Here is a 25,910-nt window from a genome sequence, read left to right on the forward strand (position 1 = left end):
GTATGGAGGCAGCTGGTGTGGGTAGTTCTCAGTCACTGCCTGTTGGATGTAATACTGTTGATGCACAACAGCGCCATTGGTATGCTATTGCCGCAGAGTCCTCTAGCCAATGGGTCCTTTGTCGAGTCCACGAGGTTTTGGTGAACTGTTTCCACATCGCCTGCTGTTTCGGACCAGCTCCAAGCTAGCATTGAAGACTGTCTTTCGTTGCTGGTTCGGCAACTATAGTTTAGTGTAGAGAATAATGGCCTGGATCGTGGTAGAACGGTTCATAGTAAGACCATCAGACCTGAATCTCGCTTGAGAACTCGCTTAACAGCAGTTCATACCACCAATGGGCTCGTGTTTCAAGCTATACCGCATTCATGAAGTCAACGGGCGAAGAGTTTTGTAGAGCTCCAAGATCGTGATACGGCTCGATGACGGAGTTGGCAAAGGCATGCGGTCCGAACAAGCGTAGGGATGGTGTTTGCATGGTCGCAAGTCTTGTGAATACGAGTAGTATCCTTTAGACAGGAAAGGAGTTCGTGCCGGTGACGCTATGGAACTGACACCCTCAGGTGTGATAGAAGCGGCGGCTTCAGGTTGCTAGCGTTGATAGCCACAAAACCCAAAGTGCTGGTCGTCGTCTTCGTAGGCGTTCGGCATGTTTGAGTTCTGCCGATTGGTTCGTAGTGTGTAGACCTAGCTGGTGATGATGTACACCCTGAACGACTGCATCGAAGGGACGAGACGCTGATGACCTGCAGGTGCAGTACGTATGCCAGATCTTCTCGAGCAGAATATGAAGGTCTCGGCGAAGGTCCCTGATGATTGGCTGATAGGTCGGGTGAAAAGCGATCGACAGGTGGAAAGACGGCGATCGACAGTGGAGTCTAGAATGTTGGGCATGAACGTGCTGATCTTCATGGCCAAACAGCCTACCTTGTCTTTTATGGTGAGGAGGGTGGGTTGTGCCTTCTGTGACGAAACACGGCACTTTGGGAAGGTACAAGATGGAGAGAAGTACGGTACTGGGTATCAAGCAGCGATCGGCGGCTGGTCGACGACAGATCTACGAAGTGATTGCGCGTACGGGAGTTGATTTAGGCATGCGATGCGTCCGCAGAGAAAGCCGCTGCTCTAGTGAGAATGAACAGGTCGGGAACCTGTGTTGACCGATATTGGGCATACACGTAACGAGCGTGCTTGGAGAGACCCAGGAGCAAAGAAGTCTGAGATATCATGACCAGATCCACGCACGGTAAGTCCTTCGCCTGCCAGTGCCCACCCAACCTTGTTCCACCATTATGCCCTTCACCACTCAAGCCGACGTTGGTGACCATAACCAACCTAAGGGCCTGATGCTGCTTGCCACAGCAGAGCGCAGGAAAACAAAAATGCATCGCAATCGTGAGCTGTCGTAAGAATTAATTCATAATTTGCAAAGCGTTGCGCATCCGTCGAGCAATTCCTCAATCCCTTCAACCTCTTATGGAGTTTGTTCTGCTTGTTGTGGCGCGATATTCGAGTTCGTTGAATTCGGGGTCGATGCGGTCTCTTTGACACCTTGACCTCTGCACATAGGGCAGCTGTTCCGTCCTGTAGTGAGCCACTAAGTTCAGTTAGTGATATGGGGTATCTTTTACTCCGAGCTGAACTTACCTCGTCGATACACTCCCTATGGTAGACGTGCTTACAGGTATCGATCTGCCTTACTTGCTCCTCCTGTTCGTAATCACACAGACAGATCAGACACCTCTCTCCCAAGTGGACGGTGACGATGCCTTGATCGTCACGAACAGCCTCTGCAACTAAGGTCGATCCGCGGAGAACAACTCGATACAGACCACCGGCGGCTTCGACGTCCGACGATGTGGCCACAGGCGGCTTGACTGGACCTAGTAGCGTGGAGAGCATCTGCATGTCCTCGTACGATGGATTGTCCGTAAACAAGCTCGGCATGGTGAAGGCAGGATGATCGGGCGACACGTTGGTACCGACGACGTAGATGAGCCAGCTGCGGCCAGCGCCAGTGTGTGGACGATCCGGCTCTACTACTCCGTTGCGACGTGAATTGCCAGAACTTAATTCAGGTCGACGAGCAAATTCCGAGTCGCTACGCCGCCTCTGCCTTGCAGTGTTGAAAGCTGACTCAGCGGGCAGCGGTGCGCTGTAGTTGTCTTGATCCTCGTTCAGATCAGGCAAACCAGGCGCATGTGCCGCAGAGGCTGAAGAAGGTCTTCTATTTGGCGTTGCATGACCGGAGCGAAGATCTGCGGGCGTTGATGGAGGTGGAACGGGTCCAGGAGGACTTTCGGACATTGGTGTAAGCAGACCATTCTCCACAGAGGTTCTCGTGCCAGCTCTAGCGCGCGTATGCCGTTGAGACTCGTATTGCTGGGGGAAGTTGAAGTTTGTCATTGAGTGTCTGCGGTTCTGCTGACGCACGCGGGTGTCAGAGCGTCTGAACAGAGCACCAGAGCTTCCATTGCGCAATACGTTGGCTGGTGGCAGGAATGGCAAGCTAAGTAATGTATCAAGACTCGGACCCAGCGTACCATTTTCGTTAGGTGAACCATCATGGATGTTAGGCATTGATCGTACACCAACTAGCACGAGCGTTACTGATCTGTCAAGGCTGCCAACTTCGTGGTTATCATTGGGGCCAGTCATGGGTTGTGAATTTGGCCGAGCAGCCATAGGTGTCCCATTCTCGTCGTTGGGAAATTGGAAGACTCGCATGAAGTTGACAGGCGGCAAGTCGCCCTCTGAAGCATTAAGGTCAATATTTTGACCGGCTTGGGCACTGGCTGCTTCTTGTAGCGTCTGCACGAAGTTTTGTATGCTGCCGTCGAAAGCTTCGCCGTTCGGATGTGAGCCGTCAACAGCATTGATGGTAGTCCCGGACAGTTGCGCAGCGATAGCAGCAGCAGCGAGTTGCAGAACTTGGGACAAAGGAGGATGTTCACCTCTGCGAATGAGTCTCGTAGAGCGAGATCTAAGGCCATGAAAACGGCGGATGGTGCTCATGCCGGAAGTGATGCGACTGCTCGAAAGCAGATTTCTCGTCTCTGGTTCGACAGCATCCAGCTCATGCGGAGAACCATCCTCAGCTTCATGACGGTGGTCTGCGAGGTTCGGCCGGGATAAAAGCTCGTCAGAATCCTCAGCAAGTGCAGCTCTTGATGGACGCAAAGGAGGAGAATGAAGCCTTCTGTTAGACAGGCGACCTGAGACACCAAGCAGAGAGCCAACAGACGAGGATAGCGAATGCCTCACACGGTCCAGTCGTGTTCCTGATCTCCTCGGCAGACTCCGTATCGACTGCGAGTCATCTTGCAAGATGTCAGCCGAATCCAGCGTGTTCGGCCTTCTGATTCTTGGATAACTACGAATCTGACTCGGGTAGGGTTCGGTATTGGAGGAAAAGAGTCTTCTGACAGAGCCTCGAGTTGATTCTCTCCTCCTGTCTGTAGTCCTCCTCCTGAACGGACTTGTTCCAGAGTGCGGCTCCATATCAGGTTGGCCTATCACCTGCTGATACGGACTGGGTCGGATGCGACTTGATAAGCCACTTCTCAGGGCGTGACCTTCCTCGGCTGTCTCTTCACCACTGTTTGTAAGACCTCTTGCGACAGAATCCGGCAGCAACCGGGAGCCTAGCCTAGACATGGTGGAATGGCGCCAGTTCGGAGGCCTTTCGGCGTGAGGTTCGACAGGAGGATCGTGGTTGGAGTGAAATAGAGGTCTGTCTTCGGTATCGTAGGGGCGCTCGTCTATCTGGTCGAAGGGCCGGTCGTTGAGGGCGGTGTCTGCATCAAGGGATAACCTTTGCGACTGTCTCCTCCAAGACTCGGAAAGAATGCTATGCCTTGAATTCGAGAACATGGATCTGGTCGGGCTCCGGACCTGATCGAAGGCTGATGCGGAGGGAGGCGTGGACACATTCGGCTGATGGTGATGTTGAGCACTGCCATTGTGTAGATCTTGGGTGTCTTCTGCTTGTCCAACACGGGCTCCACGTATATTAGACTGTGAATTACCCATCGTGTCCGGAAAGAGGTGATTGAGGGTCGAGGCCAGGTCCGGCTACCGTAGCATGTTGAACATGAGAGAGCCTTTGCCTTTGCCTTTGCCTGTGCCTGTACTGGAGGCTACTGCCAGACAGGATGCGATATCCTACTTTCCCGGCCCTTCGTCTCTTCCACTACTTCCAGGTAAGATAAATCGCTTTACACCCCACAATCGATTACAAGGCCTGTCGCACAGTAGGCCTGATTGTTTTCAGGCCAGATCAGGCTGTTATTCAAGATTGAGTTGCGGATCGCGTGTCGGGATGAAATTGGTACAAAGACTTGATTGAATGCTTCGTTGCTGTACTGTATAGTAGAGTAGCCTATGTCAACAGCTCATTATCATCTTCTGCGCAGATCAGTCGGGTAGATTTGTGGACGAGATGCGCTGTACTCTTGGACTAGAAGTCCTGAAACACAAGTCTCGGATGGCATAAGCAATGAGCTGCGGCACGCAATATTGGAACTCGACCTGTTGGCGTGCAGGAAGGAGGATCGCGGTCTCGTGATGCCGGCGAGACTGCAGTGGAGGAAGGCCCCGAGTCCGCATTTTCAGTGGTCCAAATCGATGCTCGTACTCTAATCACCCCTGCACCGCTCTTGCCATTTTTACATTTTCGACCATTGCTCCTGCCTCGATGCATGAATTGGTACGAACAGTACTGAGCAGATCTTGGATATGATACTGCTGATTTCAGCATATGTCGATTTCGGCAAGCTGGGCTCTGATGAGCTGTGTAACTAATCAACAAGCCTAAGATTTTCAAACTGCCTTGCATCGTTCCTTGATAACTTGTATGCTTGTTCACTAATCGCACAGGGCAATCGGATCAATGGCCTCCTACTCACTCCCATTGCCGTCGTCACAGGCTTCACAGCAGACTCCCCGAAAGAGAAAACGAAAGCCTACCATCGAGGAGTCAGGAGTTTCGAGAGATGAACATATGCTCGATGGGGCAGCAGAGAACACTGAATATTCGGCAGCGATAACCCCAGAAGAAAGGCTACAGAGACGACTAGCAGGGCAGCCTCTCAATGAACCTCCTCCGCCCTTCCCATTCCCACATGCATCCCTACCACAATCTCTTCCCTCTCCAAGGCTCTCAGTATACAGTCCTGTTGGTCAGGCCAGTTCTCTCCGATCGCAGCATCTTTCTGCTATGACAACTCTTCTGCATAAGTGTCTGCAAGCAAAAGACTACAAACGAGCCTCAAGAGGCCTAGGACTAATACTACGCACCGAAACCCGCGGCAGACCTATTGATCTCCGTCATGGCGGTCTGTGGGGCATCGGAGCTGAGATCCTACTTCGCACTCCCAGTGATACCAGGGGAGGTTCAGTTGCAAGAGAAGGTTTCGAAAGAGCAAAGACTTTCTACGACAAGATCGCCCTACAGCATCCGTGGCACAGAACCTGGCCCAATATGACCAATGCACAAGACTTCAAACTAGCTATGTTTGGCTTGTGGATCTTTGTCACCTGTCTCGAGAGCAAGAAGCTTCAGCTTACATCAAACGAGGCAGGATCAGAGAACGGCAGAGATACGTCCGACATTCAGTTACAAGCCAAGAGATACGAGCTAGCAGAAGCTGAAAGGATAGCCCAAGAAATGGATACTCTGATGAGCACTATACCCTTCATAGATGATCCCGAGCTAACACGCTTGAGAGCCCATGTTGCATCGTGGACGGCAGATCTGCTTGAGAAAGTTGATGAGTTAGAAATGGAGGTACAAAGCGACCACAGCAGGCAAGAGCAGCAAATGGAACAGGCTTGGCTGGGAATAGCTGAAACCGAAGAGCCAGCAACGGCACGACCGCCAAATTCGAAGGTCGCTAATGCTAGGCAACTGGCAAGTACGCTGCTGGCAAAACTGGGAGGCAGTCGGGTCGACGAAGATTCTGATGCGAATGACGATTTTATGGGCGGCAATGAAAGTGGAAGCTGAGCAACGTTTTCGTTACTCGAATCATTCAAACACCGGGCTGTTCAGAACGACTAGCAGAGCTGGGCTCAAAGATGGCTTGCTATGAGCTATCGGGTAAACAGCCTAAATGTGGGTGCATCTTGCTCCTGCTGGGACAGACTTCAACCGGCGTGTTCGGTAGGATACCATGAGTTGTTGATCATTTGCTAGTTGTGGAACATGTCACAGAAGCTACTCGGCTCTATCCTCACAAACGTCATCGTCCGGATTGCTTACTAAATCATCAAACCAGTAAATTCTACTATACAGTATGCAGAAACGTTGAGTACAAGCAGAGAAACGGAGTTTTGACAGACTAGCTTGTGTACACCATCAACACCACAAGGCACCAGCACAATGTCATTACCCAGCACAATGAAAGCCTACAAGTGCACAGGGCCTGATCAAGCCTCCCTCGTCGATACAGAACTACCAAAGCTCCGACCAGATTATCTCCTCGTCAAAGTGCACGCAGTCGCCCTCGTAAGTCCATAACTCACGTCCAAATGAACTACGCCAGCCATCCTCTACCACCACACTCATCATGCCCTCGCAGAACCAACTAACACAGCCCCCAGAATCCCACAGACTGGAAACACATCCGCGGCATTCCCACACCAGGCGCAACAGTAGGCTGTGACTTCGCCGGCACAGTCGTCTCAGTTGGCTCCACCACCACCAAACACTTCAGCCCCGGTGACCGCGTCGCCGGCTTCGTCCACGGCGTCAACGCAGTCCAGCCCGAAGATGGCGCATTCGGTGAATATTGCGTCAGCAAAGCCGACATCACAATCCGCATTCCCGATACCATGTCCTTCACCGATGCCGCAACACTAGGCGTCGGCCTAGTCACGATCGGTCAGGGTCTATATCAGAGTCTGCAGTTACCGGTTCCCACCGCACCCGATACTAAGAACACGCCAGTGTTAATCTACGGCGGGAGCACAGCCACTGGCCTTTTCGCGCTGCAATTCGCGAAGTTATCGGTGTTAAACGTGATCACCACCTGCAGCGCTCGAAATTTTGATCTCGTGAAGTCCTACGGTGCGGATGTAGCGTTCGATTACTCTGATCCTGAGTGCGCGCGGAAGATCAAAGAATACACATCTGACGGACTAACCCACGTCTTCGATTGTATCTCCGAGGGCACCTCGCCCACTATCTGCGCGGAGGCTATATCCAGTAAAGGTGGACAGTACAGCGCCTTACTAGTAGTGAAGGACTTCCCTAGGGAAGACGTGAAGAGCGGCTTTACGCTGGGGTATACCGTTACGGGCGAACGATTTACATTTCGGGCTGGTCAGGAGTTCCCAGCCAAGAAGGACGACTTTGAGTTTGGGAAGAAGCACATGGAGATGTGTGAGGGATTGATGAATGAGGGTAAGGTTAAGGCTGTCCCGACGGATGTTAGGGATGGCGGTCTGGCGAAGATCCATGAGGGGCTGGATGATCTGAGGAGCGGACGGGTGAGTGGGCGGAAGATTGTTTATAAGGTCGGGAGTGAGGTAAGTAGTGGACTCTACTAGCGGCGTGTAACTGCTCCGCGCTGAGCATCGCGAGGACGATGGCGACGAACCGATTCAAATTTAGCTGTGGTATTCTGTGTTCCTTCTGTTTTTGGCTAGCAGTGCTCTTGCTCTATATTTTCGAAATGCAGTAGCTATGATGCATACTCTAAGTATTACGATGCGACTTTTGAGGCCAGCAGGAACGCCAAAACTAATCAAAATCATCAGAACCTCTCTCCATCAAACCCCTCCATAGCAGCACCAGGCAACATAATATCCTCCAGAACCCCCCTTCTCCCTTTCCCCCTCCCACCCTCCATCTCAGTCTCCGTCTCCTCCCCATCCGCATCCTCATCATCAACAACCCCATTCTTCCGTCCCCTCAACGCCTCCGGACTAGCCCTCACCCACCCCTCATCACCCTCACTACTCGTACCACTAGCCTCACTCCCCCCACTCCCCGTCCGCCTCCTCTTCAACGCACTCTTCATCCTCATCGTCGGACTCCCAACCAAACTAGCCGTAGGCGTAACATCCCCAATCTTCACAAGCAACCAACAACTCGCATACATATTCACCCGGTCAATACACTTCCCGTTCTCGCGTCGTCCCATACACTTCACCTGCCACAACTTCCGTCCCGTCTCCTCATCTTCCATCCGCTCGAAAAGCTCAATGTACCACGGTCTCAGCGCTGCACTTCGAAGCAGCACCTTCCCGCCCACACGAAGAACACGATGGATAGCGTCGATTTGCGTCTGTGCTGCGTCGGTGCCCTCTGTACTCCTGCTCTTGGAGCGTGAGCGTTTGTTATGCTCGGGTTTGGAAGCGCGATCGAAGAACTTGACGCGTTTCACGGCGTTTAGGTCGGGGACCTCGAGCCAGTCCATACTGTCCATTACGATGACGGCGCTAACGCTTCCGCCGCGCATGCGTTTGACGACTTCGAGAAACTCGTCTGTGTGGATGCGTAGGCCGTCGAGGAGTTTCGCGCTGTCGCGGCTTAGACGTCTGTGTTCGCGTTCGCCGAGCCAGCGGGGTGCGCATTGCTTTGTGTATTTTCCTTGCAGGACGAGGTGGTAGAAGTAGTTCTCTCGGGACAGGAGAGTATGGTTCACGACTGGGTCGAGAGTGTCTTCGAGGAATTTGAATATTGCTTCGCCTGTCATCTGGCGTTTCGTCATGCGTCGTCGTTGTTCGGGTGTAAGCTTTGATTCGTAGTCGTTCACGATGAGCTGGCGTTGCTCGGGTGGGACGCCGGCTGCTTTCCAGCACCACCAGTCTGTGGAGACTAGTGCCATGTGGAGAGGCCAGGAGAGGAGGACGCGGCGGAGAGAGCCGAACCAAAGGTCTCGTTGCTCGGCGAGAGTTGACACGGTGCAGATTGTTTTGACTTTTTGGCTGAGGCCTGTTATTCTGAAGAGCCAGCGGCATAGTGTTATGGCGTGGCGGGAGCCGCCGCTGACGGCGTAGAGACCTCGGCTGGAGGGACTGAAGGTTGAGGTGTGGGAGAGCCAGAATTGGAAGGCGTTGGAGGAGAGGTGGGCGGATAGTCGACGGATGAGCAGTGAGCGGAAGTCGGGGTGGGTGCCTTCGCCGAACATCTTCCAGATCTCGTCGTGACTTAGACTTGCTGCGAAGCATGCACACTTCAGTTCTAGGAGGTGGTTCTGGTTAGGATTGAGGTCGATCGCGTGTACACGCTTGACTGGAGATTGAGAGAGATAATCGAGAATGTTGTCGCCTGCGGAGGTAATAGTGACTAGGACATCGTCAGGCTGTAACTTCAGGATCTCGAGGTCTACAGCGGGGTCCTCCCAGTTGAAAGCATAGATGTACTCGGATGCGAACTGCTTGTGTTTGGGAAGAAGGTCTGAGTAGGTTGTGCGCCAAGGATGATGTTGGTAGAACGAGGATGGTAGCGGTAGATTTGAGGATAGATTGACCAAGGCACTTTCGTAAGATTTGCTGCGCACTGGCATTGCTGGTGGTGGGTATCGATAGTCCTGGGGTGCCATGTAAGGAGATTCGGTTAGAGCTGAGTCGTAGCGTTCCAGACTGTCCTGTGCACTTAAAGCTGGAGAGCCCGGCTTCGAGGAAGGGTCTCGAGCTGCCTCCGCATTGATGTGGCACCCTATGAAGAGGTAGTATGGAATACCACCGAGAAGATAGTTTCGTTCTGAGGCGGAGAGAATGGTGCCGAATTTGTACTCGACGTAGTCTCTTCGTCCGGCGTCCAGGTTTACGCGGTCAGCATCGAACCATGTGCGCCAGAACATTCGGCCAAGCCAATTAACATGTCGATTGATTGTGCCGCCGGTCCAGTTGCGAGAGGAGACATCCACAATCGACTGAACGTAGAAATCACAAATACCGACAATGCCTCGGGGTGCGAGCAAGGTAGTGACCTGATCGACAACACTGTAGAAGTCTGGTATCATCGAGAGGCTGTACGACATCGTGATGAGATCGGCTGTCTGAGCTCTAGAATGCATCGATCGGGCGTCTTGACAGAGGATACTGACGTTGGTCCAGCCGAAACGTTTGACTCGGTCGCGTGCGACTTCGCAAAGGGACGGTGAGAGGTCGATAAGGTAGACGTGCTCAAAGGAGTCCTCGATACCAACGAGCTTGTCCATGATTTCAATGTTGTAGCCAGTGCCACCACCAACATCGAACCATACTGGTCGTCTACCTCCGGCTGGCCTGCGCGTAGGCACTTGAAGTTGCGCTGCTACACAACCAAGCATGTCCTCTCGACCACGAAGGAGCCGCTTTCTGGTGGCATCGTAGATTGAGGCCTAAGTAGATGAGAAGTGGCCAGGTCTGGGAGGTGATAATCCCTACCTGTGCAGAGTAGAAGCTTTCGAGCGCCGATTGCTGTCCACCATCTGCCTGTCCTGTGTGTGGCTTCAGGAAGCTGACATATGCGAATTTGAGGTATGGTGTCAAGAAGAACTTGTCTGCCGATATTGACGAAGATAGCTCGAAGTACTGAGCCACAAAAGCAAACAGCGCAAAGAATGCGATTGCTACTCCGAGTGCCAGCAGGCCTGTTTCAGGCTCAATCTGTACACGCATCTTGCTGGCAAGATCGTCAACCCGAGCCATGGCCGTGCTTGTGAGATAGATGGACGAAACAAGTGTGGAAGCATTCAATCCAGCGCATGCGTGAGATAAAGAGTTACAACACCTGGCCATGCACTCCCGTCAGTGTTGTTCTCGTCTGTTGCACGTCGAAGCCGTGTTGGAGTACCACGGCACGAGCATCGGATCATCTTGATTGAAGCAAGAAGCATAACGACGAATCAGATGTTGTGACCCGGGCATGTTCAGGAACCTTTGGAGGATGACGGACACGCTTCATCTGCAAGTCATTTTTAGAGTAGCCGAACATCGTCCCTGCATGTGCTAGGAAACCACCATCTCATTTGACTCGATGAGGAAGAAGGTTGAAGTGGAAGGAGAAGTGTGGGAGACAATTTTGTAGGTCAACTGGCGACCAATAAAAAGTGGCAATTCCAGCATGCATTCGCAAATACGTTGTAACGGAAGGAGCAACGGCGCAACCCCCTCCACGTTTAGTACGTCTCTCTGGGGCAGGCACTGCTGTCTTTGCATAATTTAGAGATTATGTAACGCTAGGTAGGTGGGATGCACGATCAAAGCCTGAAGATCGCCGGTTTGCTAGTGGGATGAAAACTGCCGCGCGATCTCCCTTCGCCCTCATGTTCGCCATATTCATCACAACACCGATCGCCAGCAGCACATGCTGCTAATAATGCCGGACCCAGAGGTACGAGATCTTGCTTTGCAGCTCAAAGAGTGTGCCAAGTGACCAGCGCGTATGTGTCCCGCTTATATTGGCCGCAAGTTGCTGAACAGTTTTCGTTTCCACCATTCCAAGCCTGACAACACCTTAGTCAGATAATGTCAGATGGGCTTTCGCTGGTGGACCGCTTCTGCTTCTTGATGGGCGCGGGCGATCCGCGTGCAACGTCGCCAGTTGAGGCTGGTAGTTTCTGCGCCTTCCTGCTCTTTTGAACAGATTCGGTGTCCTCCTCATCAGATGGGGTCCAGGACATTCTGCGCTTCACAGCCTTTCGACCCGTGTGTTTCCGCTTGGCATCGGAGACCGCAAATTCATTGTCCTCGGACTCGGACTGTAGACTGGCGCAACATTTGGCCTCGTCAATTACCTCTTCGCTATCGCTAGCATCAGGGACCACGGACTCATTGTCGGCAGTCGAGCTACTAGCACGCGCTTCACCTTCAACAGTGTTTTCGGCTTCATCGTCGGTGCTCTCTGGTCTGGCCCGGTGAACCTTGCGCAGCATCTCGAGGTAAGGTCTGAGTTCTGGTCCGGCATCTGGAAACTTCTGCAAGATCTCCAGCTCAACCTCTGCCTCCTTGAGGTCCTTTTCTGCTTCGAAGACCTTTTCTTTCAGCTCATCGACATGCTCTGCCTCCTCTTCGAACGTTCCCCGCTTTTCGAATTTAGCAAGTTCCTCTTCTACCTGACACTTTTCACTGCGCAGTTTCCGTTCTTCAGCTATTGCAGCCTTCCTCTTGCGTTCAGCTTCTGCCTTCGCTGCTCTTGCAGTAGTCAGGAGAGCTTCTTGTTCTTGTATCTCATATTGAAGTTCTTGCTGCCGATCCAGGAGGTCCTCCTCGTGCTCTTCTCGGTGTTCAAGCTGCCCTACTGCCACGTCTTGCTCGGCTCGAAGTTTCGCGAGAATAGATTTGAGTTCGTTGACTCGGTCTTCCTCAAGAAGCGCGGGAGCTGCGCCCGGAAGCTTTGTTCCATCGATGTCACTTTTGTTATCTTCTGCTTCGTCTTTCTCCTCTTTAGCAGGTTGCTTAGCAATATCGCAGGTGGGCAACATAGGGCTCGGAAACGGTTCTCTCTGGGTAGTTCGACTATTCTTGGATGCGAGTTTCGGGTGTGGCGTAGGATCTGCCGACAGGTCGATATGCTTCTTCTGGTCCTCAGAGGAGTTGTCACTATCGGAGTCTTCGACCTTTGGACCAGATGACCATGCTTCTCTCTTCACAGCCATCGTGTCAAGGTATGGTGCCCTTCTCGGTAGTGGCCAGTTGGAGACTGTGAAGGTAACAGTGATTTAGATCAGGAGGTTGTGATATAGTGGTGCGGGCAAAGTAGGGTTGTCCAAATCGCCTAGACTTTTCGCAACTAGACGTGGATGAAATGGGAAGTAGAGTGGTCGAAAGTGATATGTCGAAGAATCTTCGCGTAAACGACCTGGGCAGACTCGAGGGTAACTCTCACAATGCCCTCACTTAAGGCTCAGCATCTCTCATATCGCTCTTGAACCTTTCAATCGCCCTCGCTTTTGTCTTCGACCAGTCCACATATGGCGCAGGGTACCCAAGTTTCTCAAATTCCTCCTTCGGCAATCTGTGATAAGGATCAAAGACTGCTTTACCCTTCACATCCTTCAGTTCTGGCACCCACTTTCGGATATATTCACCGTCTGGATCGTTCTTCTCAGCTTGCGAGACAGGGTTGAAGACCGTATAGCTGGGCTCCCATCCTTGTGTATTATTGCTCAAATCCCAATCAATTAAGGTTTCAGCAAAGTACCGTTCTCCGCGCCGATAATTGATCAGAAGATTGCAGTACAAGTAGCTCGACACATTCATCCGCAACCTATTATGCATATATGCTTCATGCTTGATTTGTCGCATACCAGCATCCACAAATGGAACGCCAAGGGTCCCTTCTTCCCAACGCTTGTAGCCTTCATCATCCTCTTCCCACCGCACAAAATCGAATTTGAGATTCTGTGGCATATTCATCGCGGTATGTGGTGTATCAAGGAGAGTCTGGGAATTGAAGTCAGATCGATCAAAATAGTAAATGTGAACATATATTGACACTTACCTGCCGATAAAGTTCCCTAAACACTATCTCCCGCACCCAACCATATACACCCGGGTCTGCTGCTGATTGAGAGAAATTTGTTGAATTGACATTGTACTTCTTTACCATTTGTAGAGCCTCGCGAACTGACACAACCCCTGCTGCAAAATATGGCGACATTCGAGACGTCGAGTTCTTGGCCGGATTGGATCGGGTAGCCGCATAATTGTCGATCTGGTCAATGAAGCTCTGCATCCTATCAATACCAGCCTGGTGACCCGCCGGCCACATTTTTCGAATGCCATCTCGTTCTTCGTTTGACGCGAATTGTTTCTCCTTCGGCACGCCGGGTGCTTTGCTATCGAATAGCTTTGCTACCTTCTTCTTTGCATCGCTCGAATTCTTCGATGGTGCAGGCACCGTATCAAGCAACGTTGGATCGTTTGCAACCTCTGCACACCATGCTTTGTGATATGGCGTGAAAACTTTCATTGGCTTCCCACTGTTTGTCAGCAACGTCAGTGGCTCCTTGACGGTCTGATCATGGCGCAGTGCGAGCTGGAAATTGCCCTCGTTGCCATGTTTCAGAAGCTTGATATCGCGCCTGAGCTCATCGACTTCGTATTCATAATTGGCAAAGACGTGGGAGATAGAAATGTCCCGAACAAGACTGAAGAGCGTAGGCACAATCTCATTTCTCTCAGAAGCCTCAAGGAATACCAGAGGAATGTCGAGTTTCTTCAATTCTTTTTGCATCAGCTCTAGGTTTTCAATGATGAAGTCGGTTCTAGCGGGAGACGTGCCATGCCAATTCAGCTCAGCTGGACAGTGCACATATGCACATATCAGAGGTGCACCAGCCTCCTTCGCAGTCTCTGATGCATCGTGCAAGGCTCGATTGTCGTGGATCCTTAGATCCTTGCTGCGGAACCAATGAAGAACTGCCTTGACTTCGTGATCAATCTTCTGAGATTCTAGGAGTCCCTTCAGCTCCTCGTACGGTGTATGGGCATCGACCTCCTTTGCGCGCTTTGTGCTTGGATGTTTCAACTCTGGATGGTTAGCCGGTGGTTCTGGCTCCTTGCGCTTCGCCATTGCGCTAGCCCTCTTGTTGGACTTGTTTGAAGGTTGCGCAAGATTCCACTGAATCGTGGTGAAAGTGGCTGCTGAAGTCGTCTGACTGGGAAATGTCTGAGCACTGATCGATAGAGCCGTATAATGTGAAGCAACAAAACAAGTGTGCAAGGTGAAGGCTTGTTGTGGTGAGCGAGATGCTTGTAGGCGTCGACAAGCCTTGAGCAAGTACATAAGAAATCGGTGTAAAGGTATGCCTGGTAATTGAATGGGCCTATTCACTACGATGTGTTAGCAGAATGTATCGAGCGAGATCGAGCTCATGGGTGCCAAGCTTTCGCGAATCCTGTAGATCTGGTAAGGTGCAGTGGTGTGGAAATCGTGATGTCAGGATCTGGTAAATCGAACGCCTCATGCGTTTGTCCCACCGAAGGCAGGAACGTGGAGCAGCCACATCATGAAGATCCACTGTACGCGGACTGTATTTCGACTTCATGGTGGTGAAGTCTCTGTCGGAGGTGTGAGTGCATGGAACGCAAAATGGTATCTGTTCGTGCGAAGGGGTGAGCAGGCTGATGCCATGATGATTGCGCCTTGTTTGCCATGCTTTGCCAGGCATTGCATCTATAGCCTTTGGAGGACGCCCACAACTGAAAACGGCTCTGTAAGCATTGGTAAGGCAGTGCCTACTGGCTGCTGTCGAACAGTTTACAATTGAACACAGACTTCAGCTCCGAGCGTAACTTCATCGTTCCGAAGCGCTTTTCTGTTTGAACACATCGACCAGAAGTGACTTGTGTCATGACGAGGTTCGCTTTGCTTGCGTCAGTATCTGCAAACAGCAAGTGACGACGAGTGTGGGTTGTGAGACATGTTACTCGTGTCTCAATAGGTGTGACGCTGGATACACAACTTGGCGAGGAAGGTCAGCATAGGTCAAAGCACGCAGGTACACAGCGATGTTGGATGCGTAAAGTTGTGCATGTTTGCATCGTGCCGTCCTGGCGTAGAGATACTGTCTTGCACACTCGGCGGAATCAACAGCACCAGAGTCTATGTATTAGTACGTCATGTTCGTTCGGTCACTCTGTTGATGGTAGTCTGTGTGGTATTATTCGCACGATTTCAAGTATTTGAGTATAGCTGTATTGGTGGCTGACAACCGCGCAGCGATCCGGCTTCGAGGCTGGTTGAAGCAACCAAATTTGGAAAACCGTCCGAAGCTATCAGCGTCTTGGCTCGACGTTCTCTCGAGTCAAGCGGTGGCTTGGACTTGGCGCCCTCAGCACCTGCCAAGGCGACCTGCCATGATCACGAGAGCTCCCACCGTGGTTGAGCGTTCTTACGTTTTTGAAATGGTTATGATAGAGGGAAGGAAGCATGGGTCACTGAGACAGATATACGTAGAATGTTTATCACCAGATATCGTCGATACAACAGCTTGACACGAAGAACGACTTGTTTGTTGCTGATACGAATGTCCAGATTGTGCCATGCCGGATATCCGATGTATCGTTCGAATTGGCGCCGGTTGAAGTCTCGTCAGCCGAGATTATCCGGAGTTCATTCCGCTCTTTAGTACATGGTAATTTTCGTACTACTATCAGTATCCCTACGCCTTCGTCGTGCCATCATTGATGGTCCTTGCCACGGAGACGACTATACCAGCCACGCTCATGCACGACTGCAAACGAGTTGAAACGCCCGTGCAAGTATGGGAAGAGAAGCATCACTCCGTGCTTCCCACTCGGCACAGCATGTTGGTGTGACATCAAAAATTTAAACTCGGAAAATCTCAGCTATTAATGGCATTACTTGATTGGTCACCAATTCTGTAGCACAAACAACCCATTTCCGAAACAAGGATTCCTTCACGTGTTCGCAAAGCGCGTCTGTCTCACCTGTGCCTCCGCGTGATATTTTCAGCTGGCACGCAAGGGCATGCGCTCACTGCATTGTCGTAGCAGCACCATGCCGTGCGGATGAATTTGAGCGAATGAGTACGAGTAGGTCGCAGGATCGCTGGAAATACTGGTGGTTGTTGGCAGCTTTCGAGGACTCGCACCAAAAGTTCTGGGCGAACTTTATGCATCTTTTAGTGGCGTAGATCCTGCTGCACAGTAATTCATCTGGCTAACTGGGATGTGACTTCCCAAAACTTGAAGCCGCGATCTGACATCTGCGTAATCTTGATCATTGTTGAAGCGGCATGTGCGGCGAGGTCGCAAATACTCTACACGCATGTGTCTTTCCTGAGAGAAGTCTTCTTGAAGCTGCGTTGCATGATATTGTTGAAAGTAGCCAGGAAGAGCAGTACCTGAGACAACAATACGTTGATCCACTCTCACGATACTGGTGGTAAAAGCGGTATGCTTCGAGAACATGGCACCCTTCCATGGTTGGGTTCTGAATAAAAAAGTGGTGACAGTGGGCCTTGGAGGACTGATTCTTAAAACAACATCATGGTAGCTTCACATCTTCATATTCATTTGTTCAAGGGTGGGAATCGTGAATGTCCAAGTCTGTGCTACTTGTGCTCGTGTCGTTGAATGGGGGACTCCGGACTTCTCGGCAAAGCGAGACCAAAAGTTCAAAAAGTGAAGGTAGGCAGGTCTTGTAGCTCGGATGGTTTGGGAATCGAGCACGCAAATAGTCACTTAGGAGTAACTTACACCTGGTGGCTACGCAACGATAACAGGAGGAGCATACCTATCTTGTACGCTGCCGCGACATGAACATCAGCGATGATACTTATTCTATATTATTCACGTTTGGGCTACTAGAACTACACGTCTGATGGTATTGATGGTCACAACCATGTTATGCACGGAACTTTGTCGTATAAAGACTTCCTGTCAGAAAGGTGGCTGGACTCGTGCACAATTATTTCGAATACAACAGCGCTTTTCGAGCATGCTACTTTCGACAAGACTTGCTTTTCGTGCATCGTTGTTGATGTTGCACTAGCATTGTTCTGCGTTGTCGGTCACCATGACTCGGGTTTCGGGCAGTGGTGGCATAAAAACTGCATGGGTAAGGAGTCGAAGATAGGGATGATCGGAGAACTATCGGGAAGCAGGCGGCATCGATGAAGGCTTGTCATTCGCTACATGCAGGAATTGTCTCATCAAAACAACCAAAAGGCGTCGTCATAACTCCGACGCCTCACATCTGTCATGCAACGATGCTGACATTACTTGCTCGGTGAAGAATCTGATCTGTGCACTGTGTGCATACTGAGTTCCCAACAGGTATAGGGGCTTCGCTATGACTTTGGGGGCACTTTTAGGTGTCGAGCTGTTCAACAATTGCTGTCTCATGAAACCCTCGGTGCTCAATGGCTTTGATGGCGAGAAGAAGCATCTCTCGAACCAATAATAGTGCAAGGTCACGCTGCATTAAGGTCCTGTTTCCTTGGCCGGATGAAGGCGTCGGTGATGCAGCCAAACACAAATATCGAGACTAGAGGAACTCTAATCACAACGGTAGTCTCAAAGCCAACTGAAAGTGGCAGTTGATGCTACTGGTAGAAAACATAGGCACGCAGTAATTAAGCACGAATAGAGCAATGCTACGGGCACCGCTGCATCATCGGGCGAAGGTGGTATCGTACAGCAGCCATGATTTTGCCGGACGGCTAGCGATCAATACTACTAAGTACAGACAAGGGAAAGTGCAATCGATCATGCCTCCCTGGCGTCCCGTCAAAACTGCAGGACACCAGCCCACCCACAGGCTTTTCCCTTCTTCAACTTTTCTCTTCTCTTACCTTTTCCTGCTGCTCTTGCCTTCTGTCTAGTGCAGTGTGCTCAGTGGCTACGCAAGGACGAGTATATTCGGTGCGGTGGCAATCGACCACATCAGCATCTTTCGCGCTTTCTCCATCTTCTCGTCTTTGATAATTGTCGAGGTTTGAGCTTTTTGTTGTTGTTCGGGTTCCTCAAGCCTCAATATCCACATCTGCTCCCAAGTCAGTTTTTTATGGGTACGTTGTCCCTGCTCTCTCTGTGAGCCTGTGAGCCACGCTGCACACTCGATCGACGCTTTGTGGGTCGGTAACAGGTGTGAACCATACAGTGGCCTGGCACAGTGCGCATCCCACCGACCAGCAGGCGAGTGGATGCCCATCACGGCGTCCACAGCACCCACTCTGCTGCTAAAGTCGCTGCACCGAAGGCTCTGCAGGCGTGCCAACCCTCGCTGCTGTTCGGCATAGACCCTCAGCTATACAGTACCCGGCTGCACTACCATACACTGTCCATCAATCCTCCCTAACACCATCCCACCCTTACCCATCCTCCACCTCACCACACCCAAAGCTCATCGTCTCCATTATTTCCATCCCACTTGTATACACATTTCGATATAGCATTTTCACTTGGTGCTGCATTGCTGGGAGTGGCATTGGCATTTCTCAGCCAGCGCGTCTTTCATTCTTCATTTTGCTGACGGAGAGTGACGCAGTCTTTGCACCACCGCAGCCAGCACCACAAAAGTTTTCAACACGTCCGGTCCTTACTGCTTCAATTTGCATCCACAATCCATCTCGAGTCTATCCACGACGCGATCCATTGTATAGACAGACTCGATATCACATGAGCTTGTGGTCGACGCGATAGCAAACACGCGATTAGTTGGTTATGGACCCGAGACAAGCTCTGTCGAGGACTGCTTCCTCCAGTCTGCAGCAACAGTCTCCGTACAACAACCCGACCATGGCGTCTGCCTACAATGGCACCATGCCGCAGTCATCCTATGGTCCTACCCACCTGCCCCCCATCAACTCGCAGTACCCGCCACAGAACCACCTGCCTCCCACCAGTCAGGGCTACATGCCCCAAGCACAATACCGTGCCGATCCCATGCGCACCTATAGCCAAAACCCGTCTCCTGCAGCCACACCCGACAACAGGTACCCTCCGCACATGACACAGCAACAGCCTATGGGTAATATGCCACAGAGCTCGATGCTTCCACAACCGGGGCAAAGCCAGACTCCGCAACCACAACCCTACACTACCCAAGCCGGGGCCCGTCCGAGCAGCTACCCACAACCACTAGCTCCGGCTCCACCACGATCGAGTATGAATGATCCATATGGGAATTATGGCCAGCAAGAACGGCCATGGACAGGAGCAGAACAAATGCCAGGTATGACGACTGATGTTGGTCGAGACCCAACTCGCACCCACGTTGTTGGTTCTCAAGGAAGACGAGGCATCTTACCAAGTGCGCCAGGACGTCCTCCCGTCATGCAAAACGGCCTCAATGGTTCCCCGAAAGGCAACACCATCCCACAGAAGGATGCCGACGGAAAATTCCCGTGTCCCAACTGCACAAAGACCTATCTGCACGCGAAACACTTGAAGCGACACATGTTGAGACGTAAGTTCTGCCTTTACCGTTTGTCCTCGACCACTAACCTCATGCTTGCAGATACCGGCGACCGACCTTATATGTGTGTGCTATGCACCGATACCTTCTCGCGCAGTGATATTCTCAAGCGTCATTTCCAAAAATGCTCGGTACGGAGAGGAAACCCAACGGGAGCCAGTCACCTGTCGAACCCTGCTGCGCACTTGAAGAAGTCTCAGGCCGCTGCCCAAAAGGCCGCTGCCGCTGCCGCTCAGGCCTCAGCAGCTCAGTCACCATCCGGTCAGCAGAGTAACAACCAGCCCCCGGCTTCATCAGCCGCGGTGCAGCCGAGCCCTTATGCCACTTCGATGCCCGGCAACTCCATGCCTACCACTACCGCGAGCCTACCGGCGATGTCTTCGATGCCATACGCTAATGGCCAGAACGATTCGAAGCCTCCCATGGGCCAGCAAATGCAAGGTGGTCAAGATCAGAACAATGGCTCAGGGTGGGGCATGCACAACGGGCGTAACAGTCAGCTGATGTATAGCTCCAACACCGCATCACCTGCGCAGGGCGGTCATCATGTCGAAAACGACTGGAACCAGTTCCTTCCTACTGCTGGCGAAGGGAACTACATGGGACAGATGTATGGCTACGAACAAGCACATCCCGAGGTTAAGAACGAATCTCACGAGAGTGGATCAAACGGCTACTACATGCCGTCCACATCTCTAGGAGCTGACGGTACGCTTGGCCCCCCTCTGTGGAATTTCAGTTCTGCTCATGCACATCCTCTGCAATCAAAAGTGGACCGTCTTGTTGACTTTTGCTTTCCTCAGGAATTGCTCCACGAGCACCAAAATAGCGATGCTCTCCGATCGTGCCTAACTGTCGACAATGTCAAACACTTTCTTGAGCTATACCACAACTATCAAGGCCATTTTCCATGGCTACACATACCTACTTTCGACCTCTTCAACACCTACGACGGCTTACTCCTCATCCTTGCATGCTCAGGCGCTGTATACTCCGATCGCATCTCTCAGACAGAGGTACGCAGCCTTGTATTATGTACAAAAGCAGGCATCGAACGAACCTCACGGCTCCTGCGATATCATTCTTCAGGAGACGTGATATTTCCCACCGATTCTGACTTGGAAGAGCTGCAGGCAATGTTTCTGGTACAAAACATTCTTACATGGCACGGTGGACCTGGACAAAGAGCCGAAGCAAGATCTGGAAGTCGGCGTCTACAACAACTCGTACGGCAGTGCCAATTACTGAATCTCGCTACTCCAGGACAACCTGCGTACAGCTATCTACACAACATACGACCAGGTCAAGACATTGATGCTTCGCAGTGGAGCTGGCGCGTATGGTTGCAGCAAGAGAAAAGATTGCGCCTCGTCTTCCTCGCAGTCTTGTCAGATGCTGCCATGACGCTGTATTTCAACAGCTCGCCAGAGTTTCAACATTCTGAGGTACGGTTGCCTTTGCCCTGCGATGATGCGGCATGGGATGCACCTGATGAGTCTAGATGTGCATCGGCTCTTGGCTTGCATGGCCCTTATTACCAGTCTCATATCAATGCAGCTGGGTCCCTTAAGCCTCGACAGTTCAATTTCGACTATGCTTACCGAGCATTGCAAGACTCCTCGATATCGATCTTGCAACCCCGAGACACAAACATATACGGCAAATTCGTCCTTATACACGCGTTGCATACGGACATATGGCGGTTCCAGAAGCAGCGCTCTTTAGTCAGTCCAAACGCTTCTCCGTATGCTGGCTCGGTCGCTGTCAACCTGCAGACACAGCAGCATGCTATTTCCTTGGCTTTGACGAGATGGAAACAATGCTGGGACGCAGACATGCAACTTCAATATCCCTCAATCCCTGGCACGGCAATTGCACCAAAGCGCGTTGGCTTCTGCCGGGACGGCATACATTTTTACTGGCTCGCAAAAGCATTCTTGCAGCCCAACAGGATACGTGATTGGCAGCTGCCTGCTGATATACGTTTCAGACAACTCATGCATGGTCTTAAGATGGCACGTGATTGGAGCTTGAGTGATGGCGCACAACGTGGTGAAGAGCCTGGTAGCGTGGCTGATATTGATCCCACGTATGAGACCGAGGCGCTTGAGCTTGACATGCGAAAACTTTTCAAGCCGTTGATGGAGGTCTCCGAATCGAAAAACTGATGGTAATGGTACATAACAACGAGAAGGGATTTGGCTGGATAACAGGAACAGCACGATCACAACTGCATTGACTAACGACAAAATTGCATATAGACGGGGAAATTTGTTCATGACTGTACGGTCGTGAGGACGGCGGCAAAGCGCTCAATTTGCGGAGCACGAGATGGAGTAGCGTGGAATGGTTCTCGCAACGACAAACAGCATTTGAATGGAGTTTGTGTGTGTTGCGAAATGAACACAAATGGTCTGACCCAATGTGTTTATGAGAAACAAATCAAGAACTATAGAGTGTACAAGGACAAAAAACCAGCGATGTTGAGGCAGTGACATTGATATGTGCAGATCAGGTGCTAGCAGTGTGCGCATGCATAACGTGCTCTGTCTGATTTGAGATAGGTTTGTGCAATGCAAAATGGCTTGTATGATTTGGGACAGGACAGAAAAGCAATATTCAACATTCTTTACATATGCCATGAACCATGCACGGAAGCGCTTGACTGGTGCAGCACTGATATCGATTGTCTAGCGTCCATGCAACAGACCAGTAAGTAAGCAGCACAATCCAGCCTAATTCACTTACGTAAGCACCGGCACTGGACGCCCTGTTCCAGACGAGAAGCTGAAACGGCACTGGTAAACCGTCCCATTTTACGACCGGGTACTCGCTCTTGGTTCAGCCGAAGTGAACAAACCTCGGAAGACCTCATGTCCAGGCTTCAGCAGTGTTCGACGACCGGCCAGATCCCTACCACATCGTCCTGACTCTACCCCAAAAATAATATGGCAGATACGCTGTCCAAAGTCGTCCTCGTCGGCGTAAGTAGCTCACCTGCCACCACGACCTCCTCTACACGATAGCTCCGACATCCCCAGTGGGACACAACACGACTGACCAGACCGCCTTCCTGCCAACAGGCCTCAGGCACAATAGGAACTCACATCCTACACGCCCTCCTCGAAGACCCAGCCGACAACTTCGAAGTCACTATCCTAACACGCCCAGAATCCACCTCAACATTCCCGTCTCACCCCTCCGTCACCATCGCCCGCGTCGCGCACGATGACTATGATGGCCTCACGCGCACATTCTCCTCCCACGACGCAATCATCCACGCAGGCGCGATCCCCTCCATCCCAACTCAACCTCTCCTGATAAAGGCGGCAGTGGCCGCGGGTATAAAGCGCTTCATCCTCAACGAATTCGCGAATAGCCCTATCACGCAAACCGGGCTCCCCGAGACAGCACGATTCCGCCAACCGCGACTTGATGTGTTAGCTGTCGCGAAGGACGCTGCAGCGAATAACCCGACGTTTAGCTGGACGGGTCTCGCAGTGGGGAATATCCTCGACCTCAGTCTTCTTAGGTACCCGCAATTCGGCATTGATGTCAGGAAACACAGCGTGAAGTATACGGACGACGGAACGGAACGTGTCAGCGCTGTGATACTGCCTGATATTGGGCTTGCGGTGCGTGGGATATTGAGGGCGCCGGAGGGGACGAGGAATAGGTATTGTCATGTGCGGAGTGTGGAGACGGATCAGGTGGGGATTGTGCGGGCTTTGGAAGGGAGGCAGGGTGTGAGGTATGCGGTGAGTAGGGAGAGTAGTGAGGTTTTGTATACACGAGGTAAGGAGGGGTTCAAGAGGGGGAGAGGAGTGGGTTTCATGATTTGGTGGTTGTGCAGCTTTTTGGGAGGGTGGAGGGGAGTGGGGGGAGTGTGATTGTTGGGAGGGAGGAGAGTGATAATTTGTTGCTTGGGGTAAGGGAGAAGGAGGTTGGGGAGGTGGTGGAGGGGGTTTTGAGAAGTTTGGAGGAGGGAGATGGAAATGCTGGTGGGAGTGAGGGGAAGGATGTGTTGGGTCAGGCGAGGAGGACGATGGGATGAGGTTTGTCAAAGTACTTGTTGCCGGCAGAGTGGGTGCAACGAGCCGGCTACTGGGACATGAGAGCATACCGTGGGTGTCAGCTAAAGGAGAATGTCTTTATTAGAGCACGTAGGCCGAATTGATGTACCCGTCTTAGCGCGGCCATGCCCTTAGGTGAGAGTCGTGGTTTGGATCCCACCTTCGGATGCGTACTAGCTCAGTTCGTAGGTGGTTTCTGCCATTCACTTCATACTCTCGACAGCCCAGCGATGGTAAGCTTGGTACCATCGTGTACGAGAATATCGGACGGCCATTTGATGGAGTGAATGGTAGGTTCACGAGTCGGAACACTTACCGGCTTGCCAACATAAAGGGCCGAAGCTAGCTTTGCAGGTCATACTCGGTATTATGGTGTTGTGCGCTGCGGTGGCGCATCGGCTCGTCGACATGCGGCGCACGCTGCTACGATAACCTTGCTCTATAGCTGGCAGGGCCAGTCTCGTCATGAGAGGCCGCCTGCTGACTGTAGCAGAAGCAAGGATGAAGAAGGAAAGTGCGGAGGGTGCTGGGGCTAGCCGGAGACACAATCCAGTCGAGGGCCATATGCTCAAGCTGAGCTGGTGGGAGGACAGAGAAGGAAGACACAGACTCAGAATGGGGAGACAGGGCGAGGATGATGCGCTGGATGGGAGATGAGGCATAGACATTGTGGAGAACGTTTGAGACAGCTTTGTCAATGGATATAGAACGTTCGGTTGTGATCACGAAGATCTTTCAAACTCCTATACTATGCCAGGCAAACCCGAGCTAGACTTAGGGTACTGTAGGAGCCAGTGACAAGGTCTAAGCGTCGTTTCCCGCGCTCTTCGCCTTCCCGCGTGCTCAAGTGCTTGTGCTGAGTACCTCACTAGAAGTACAGTGGGGGACAAGGATGTGCATAGTACGGATCTATCGGGTCCCACCAATCCTGCAGATTATGGATCTTCTTGTAGTAGATCTCGGTCACTAGAAACACAAAGTTGTCATCGTTACTGGTCTGTCGAAGCGTTGGATCAGTCATCTTAGCCAGGCAAACGAGTCACTGTTTGGACTTACCATCTCCTTTCCTCCTGACCAGTCCCGTACGTGCATAGAACGAAAAGAACCGTACGCCTTCTCTGGCGTAATACCATCTCCAAGGGCATATACCGGGCGTATTATCAAGACATCAATCACTGGTTGTGTGATAGTGAAGCCGCTCTCGATAGTGTGGGCTTCATAGAACTTTTCGTTGTGTAACAGTTCTGAATTTTTGGTCAGCTGTTGTTGTTTCAGGAGGGACGTGCCGATTCACGAGCATATCCGGCTTACCATAGAGCATAACCTGCGCAGATGACCACGTCGGCTCGAGGGTCCAATGATCGTAGTAATTGCACTTTTGAACAGTAGGACCGAATGGATTCTTGACAGGGTTCACTGCCAACGCTGGCCTGTAGGTCGTGAAAAAGCTGGGACAGAGCGCGATGAAGGACTGCTCTAGTGCGCCACGTTTCATCACGTTTTGATACCCTTGAAGTCCGGGTCTTCGGCAGTCTAAGTCTCTGACCGTCACGATACTGGCGGGAGGATCTCCATAAAATATTGCTTGCTTGTGGTCAGGCTGCGTTTGACATGCTCGAAGAAATTCGAACTGCTGACCTGGACAGCCTGTCGTTGACAAAACAGATCTGAGAATTTCTTTGACAACGCTAAGATCGTGTTGGGTGTGGGGGAAATATCGACGGAACGAAGGATGCTGTGGCTCGCCAAATCCCTCCTTTTCCAGCTCTGCCATGGCTGCAAGGAGCATCTGCTGGACCTCAAGTATGGACGCGGCTACCATGTTCTTGTACTCTGTGCTACGTGCACCTGCACCAGAGGGTTCATCGAAGCCATAGAATTCGAAAAAGTCGCCAATATTGAAGTTGGTCAATGGTAAAATGTTTTCGGGTGGGAAGGGCGCCCGTAGAAAATGC

The 25,910-nt window shown here is 51.6% G+C and overlaps 9 protein-coding genes across 9 annotated transcripts; 4 read left to right on the top strand and 5 right to left on the bottom strand.

The window, feature by feature from the left end:
* Positions 1-1,471: 1,471 nt before the first annotated feature.
* Positions 1,472-4,029, bottom strand: PMZ80_007960 (uncharacterized protein; the record flags this gene model as incomplete). Its single annotated transcript, XM_064876364.1, has 2 exons — positions 1,472-1,594; positions 1,645-4,029. 2 exons carry the CDS (start codon positions 4,027-4,029, stop codon positions 1,472-1,474), a joined length of 2,508 nt encoding a protein of 835 aa, XP_064727671.1.
* An 859-nt stretch (positions 4,030-4,888) lies between these two features.
* Positions 4,889-6,004, top strand: PMZ80_007961 (uncharacterized protein; the record flags this gene model as incomplete). Its single annotated transcript, XM_064876365.1, has 1 exon — positions 4,889-6,004. One exon carries the CDS (start codon positions 4,889-4,891, stop codon positions 6,002-6,004), a length of 1,116 nt encoding a protein of 371 aa, XP_064727672.1.
* Positions 6,005-6,379: 375 nt separating this feature from the next.
* On the top strand, positions 6,380-7,612 carry PMZ80_007962 (uncharacterized protein; the record flags this gene model as incomplete). The annotated part of the gene is made up of 3 exons (XM_064876366.1): positions 6,380-6,505; positions 6,601-7,527; positions 7,583-7,612. 3 exons carry the CDS (start codon positions 6,380-6,382, stop codon positions 7,610-7,612), a joined length of 1,083 nt encoding a protein of 360 aa, XP_064727673.1.
* A 142-nt stretch (positions 7,613-7,754) lies between these two features.
* PMZ80_007963 (uncharacterized protein) lies at positions 7,755-10,641 on the bottom strand (the record flags this gene model as incomplete). Its single annotated transcript, XM_064876367.1, has 2 exons — positions 7,755-10,331; positions 10,378-10,641. 2 exons carry the CDS (start codon positions 10,639-10,641, stop codon positions 7,755-7,757), a joined length of 2,841 nt encoding a protein of 946 aa, XP_064727674.1.
* Positions 10,642-11,453: 812 nt separating this feature from the next.
* On the bottom strand, positions 11,454-12,590 carry PMZ80_007964 (uncharacterized protein; the record flags this gene model as incomplete). The annotated part of the gene is made up of 1 exon (XM_064876368.1): positions 11,454-12,590. One exon carries the CDS (start codon positions 12,588-12,590, stop codon positions 11,454-11,456), a length of 1,137 nt encoding a protein of 378 aa, XP_064727675.1.
* A 241-nt stretch (positions 12,591-12,831) lies between these two features.
* PMZ80_007965 (uncharacterized protein) lies at positions 12,832-14,984 on the bottom strand (the record flags this gene model as incomplete). Its single annotated transcript, XM_064876369.1, has 3 exons — positions 12,832-13,377; positions 13,436-14,594; positions 14,980-14,984. The coding sequence occupies 3 exons, from the start codon at positions 14,982-14,984 to the stop codon at positions 12,832-12,834; spliced, it is 1,710 nt and encodes a 569-aa protein (XP_064727676.1).
* A 4,219-nt stretch (positions 14,985-19,203) lies between these two features.
* PMZ80_007966 (uncharacterized protein) lies at positions 19,204-22,050 on the top strand (the record flags this gene model as incomplete). Its single annotated transcript, XM_064876370.1, has 2 exons — positions 19,204-19,873; positions 19,925-22,050. 2 exons carry the CDS (start codon positions 19,204-19,206, stop codon positions 22,048-22,050), a joined length of 2,796 nt encoding a protein of 931 aa, XP_064727677.1.
* Positions 22,051-22,830: 780 nt separating this feature from the next.
* PMZ80_007967 (uncharacterized protein) lies at positions 22,831-23,936 on the top strand (the record flags this gene model as incomplete). The annotated part of the gene is made up of 3 exons (XM_064876371.1): positions 22,831-22,866; positions 22,924-23,640; positions 23,697-23,936. 3 exons carry the CDS (start codon positions 22,831-22,833, stop codon positions 23,934-23,936), a joined length of 993 nt encoding a protein of 330 aa, XP_064727678.1.
* An 887-nt stretch (positions 23,937-24,823) lies between these two features.
* Positions 24,824-25,729, bottom strand: PMZ80_007968 (uncharacterized protein; the record flags this gene model as incomplete). Its single annotated transcript, XM_064876372.1, has 3 exons — positions 24,824-24,952; positions 25,012-25,199; positions 25,267-25,729. The coding sequence occupies 3 exons, from the start codon at positions 25,727-25,729 to the stop codon at positions 24,824-24,826; spliced, it is 780 nt and encodes a 259-aa protein (XP_064727679.1).
* Between the last annotated feature and the right edge of the window lie 181 nt (positions 25,730-25,910).

This window comes from Knufia obscura, assembly GCF_036327395.1.
Source record: "Knufia obscura strain CCFEE 5817 isolate CBS 148926 chromosome Unknown scaffold_10, whole genome shotgun sequence".
NCBI classification, from domain to species: Eukaryota; Fungi; Ascomycota; class Eurotiomycetes; order Chaetothyriales; family Trichomeriaceae; genus Knufia; species Knufia obscura.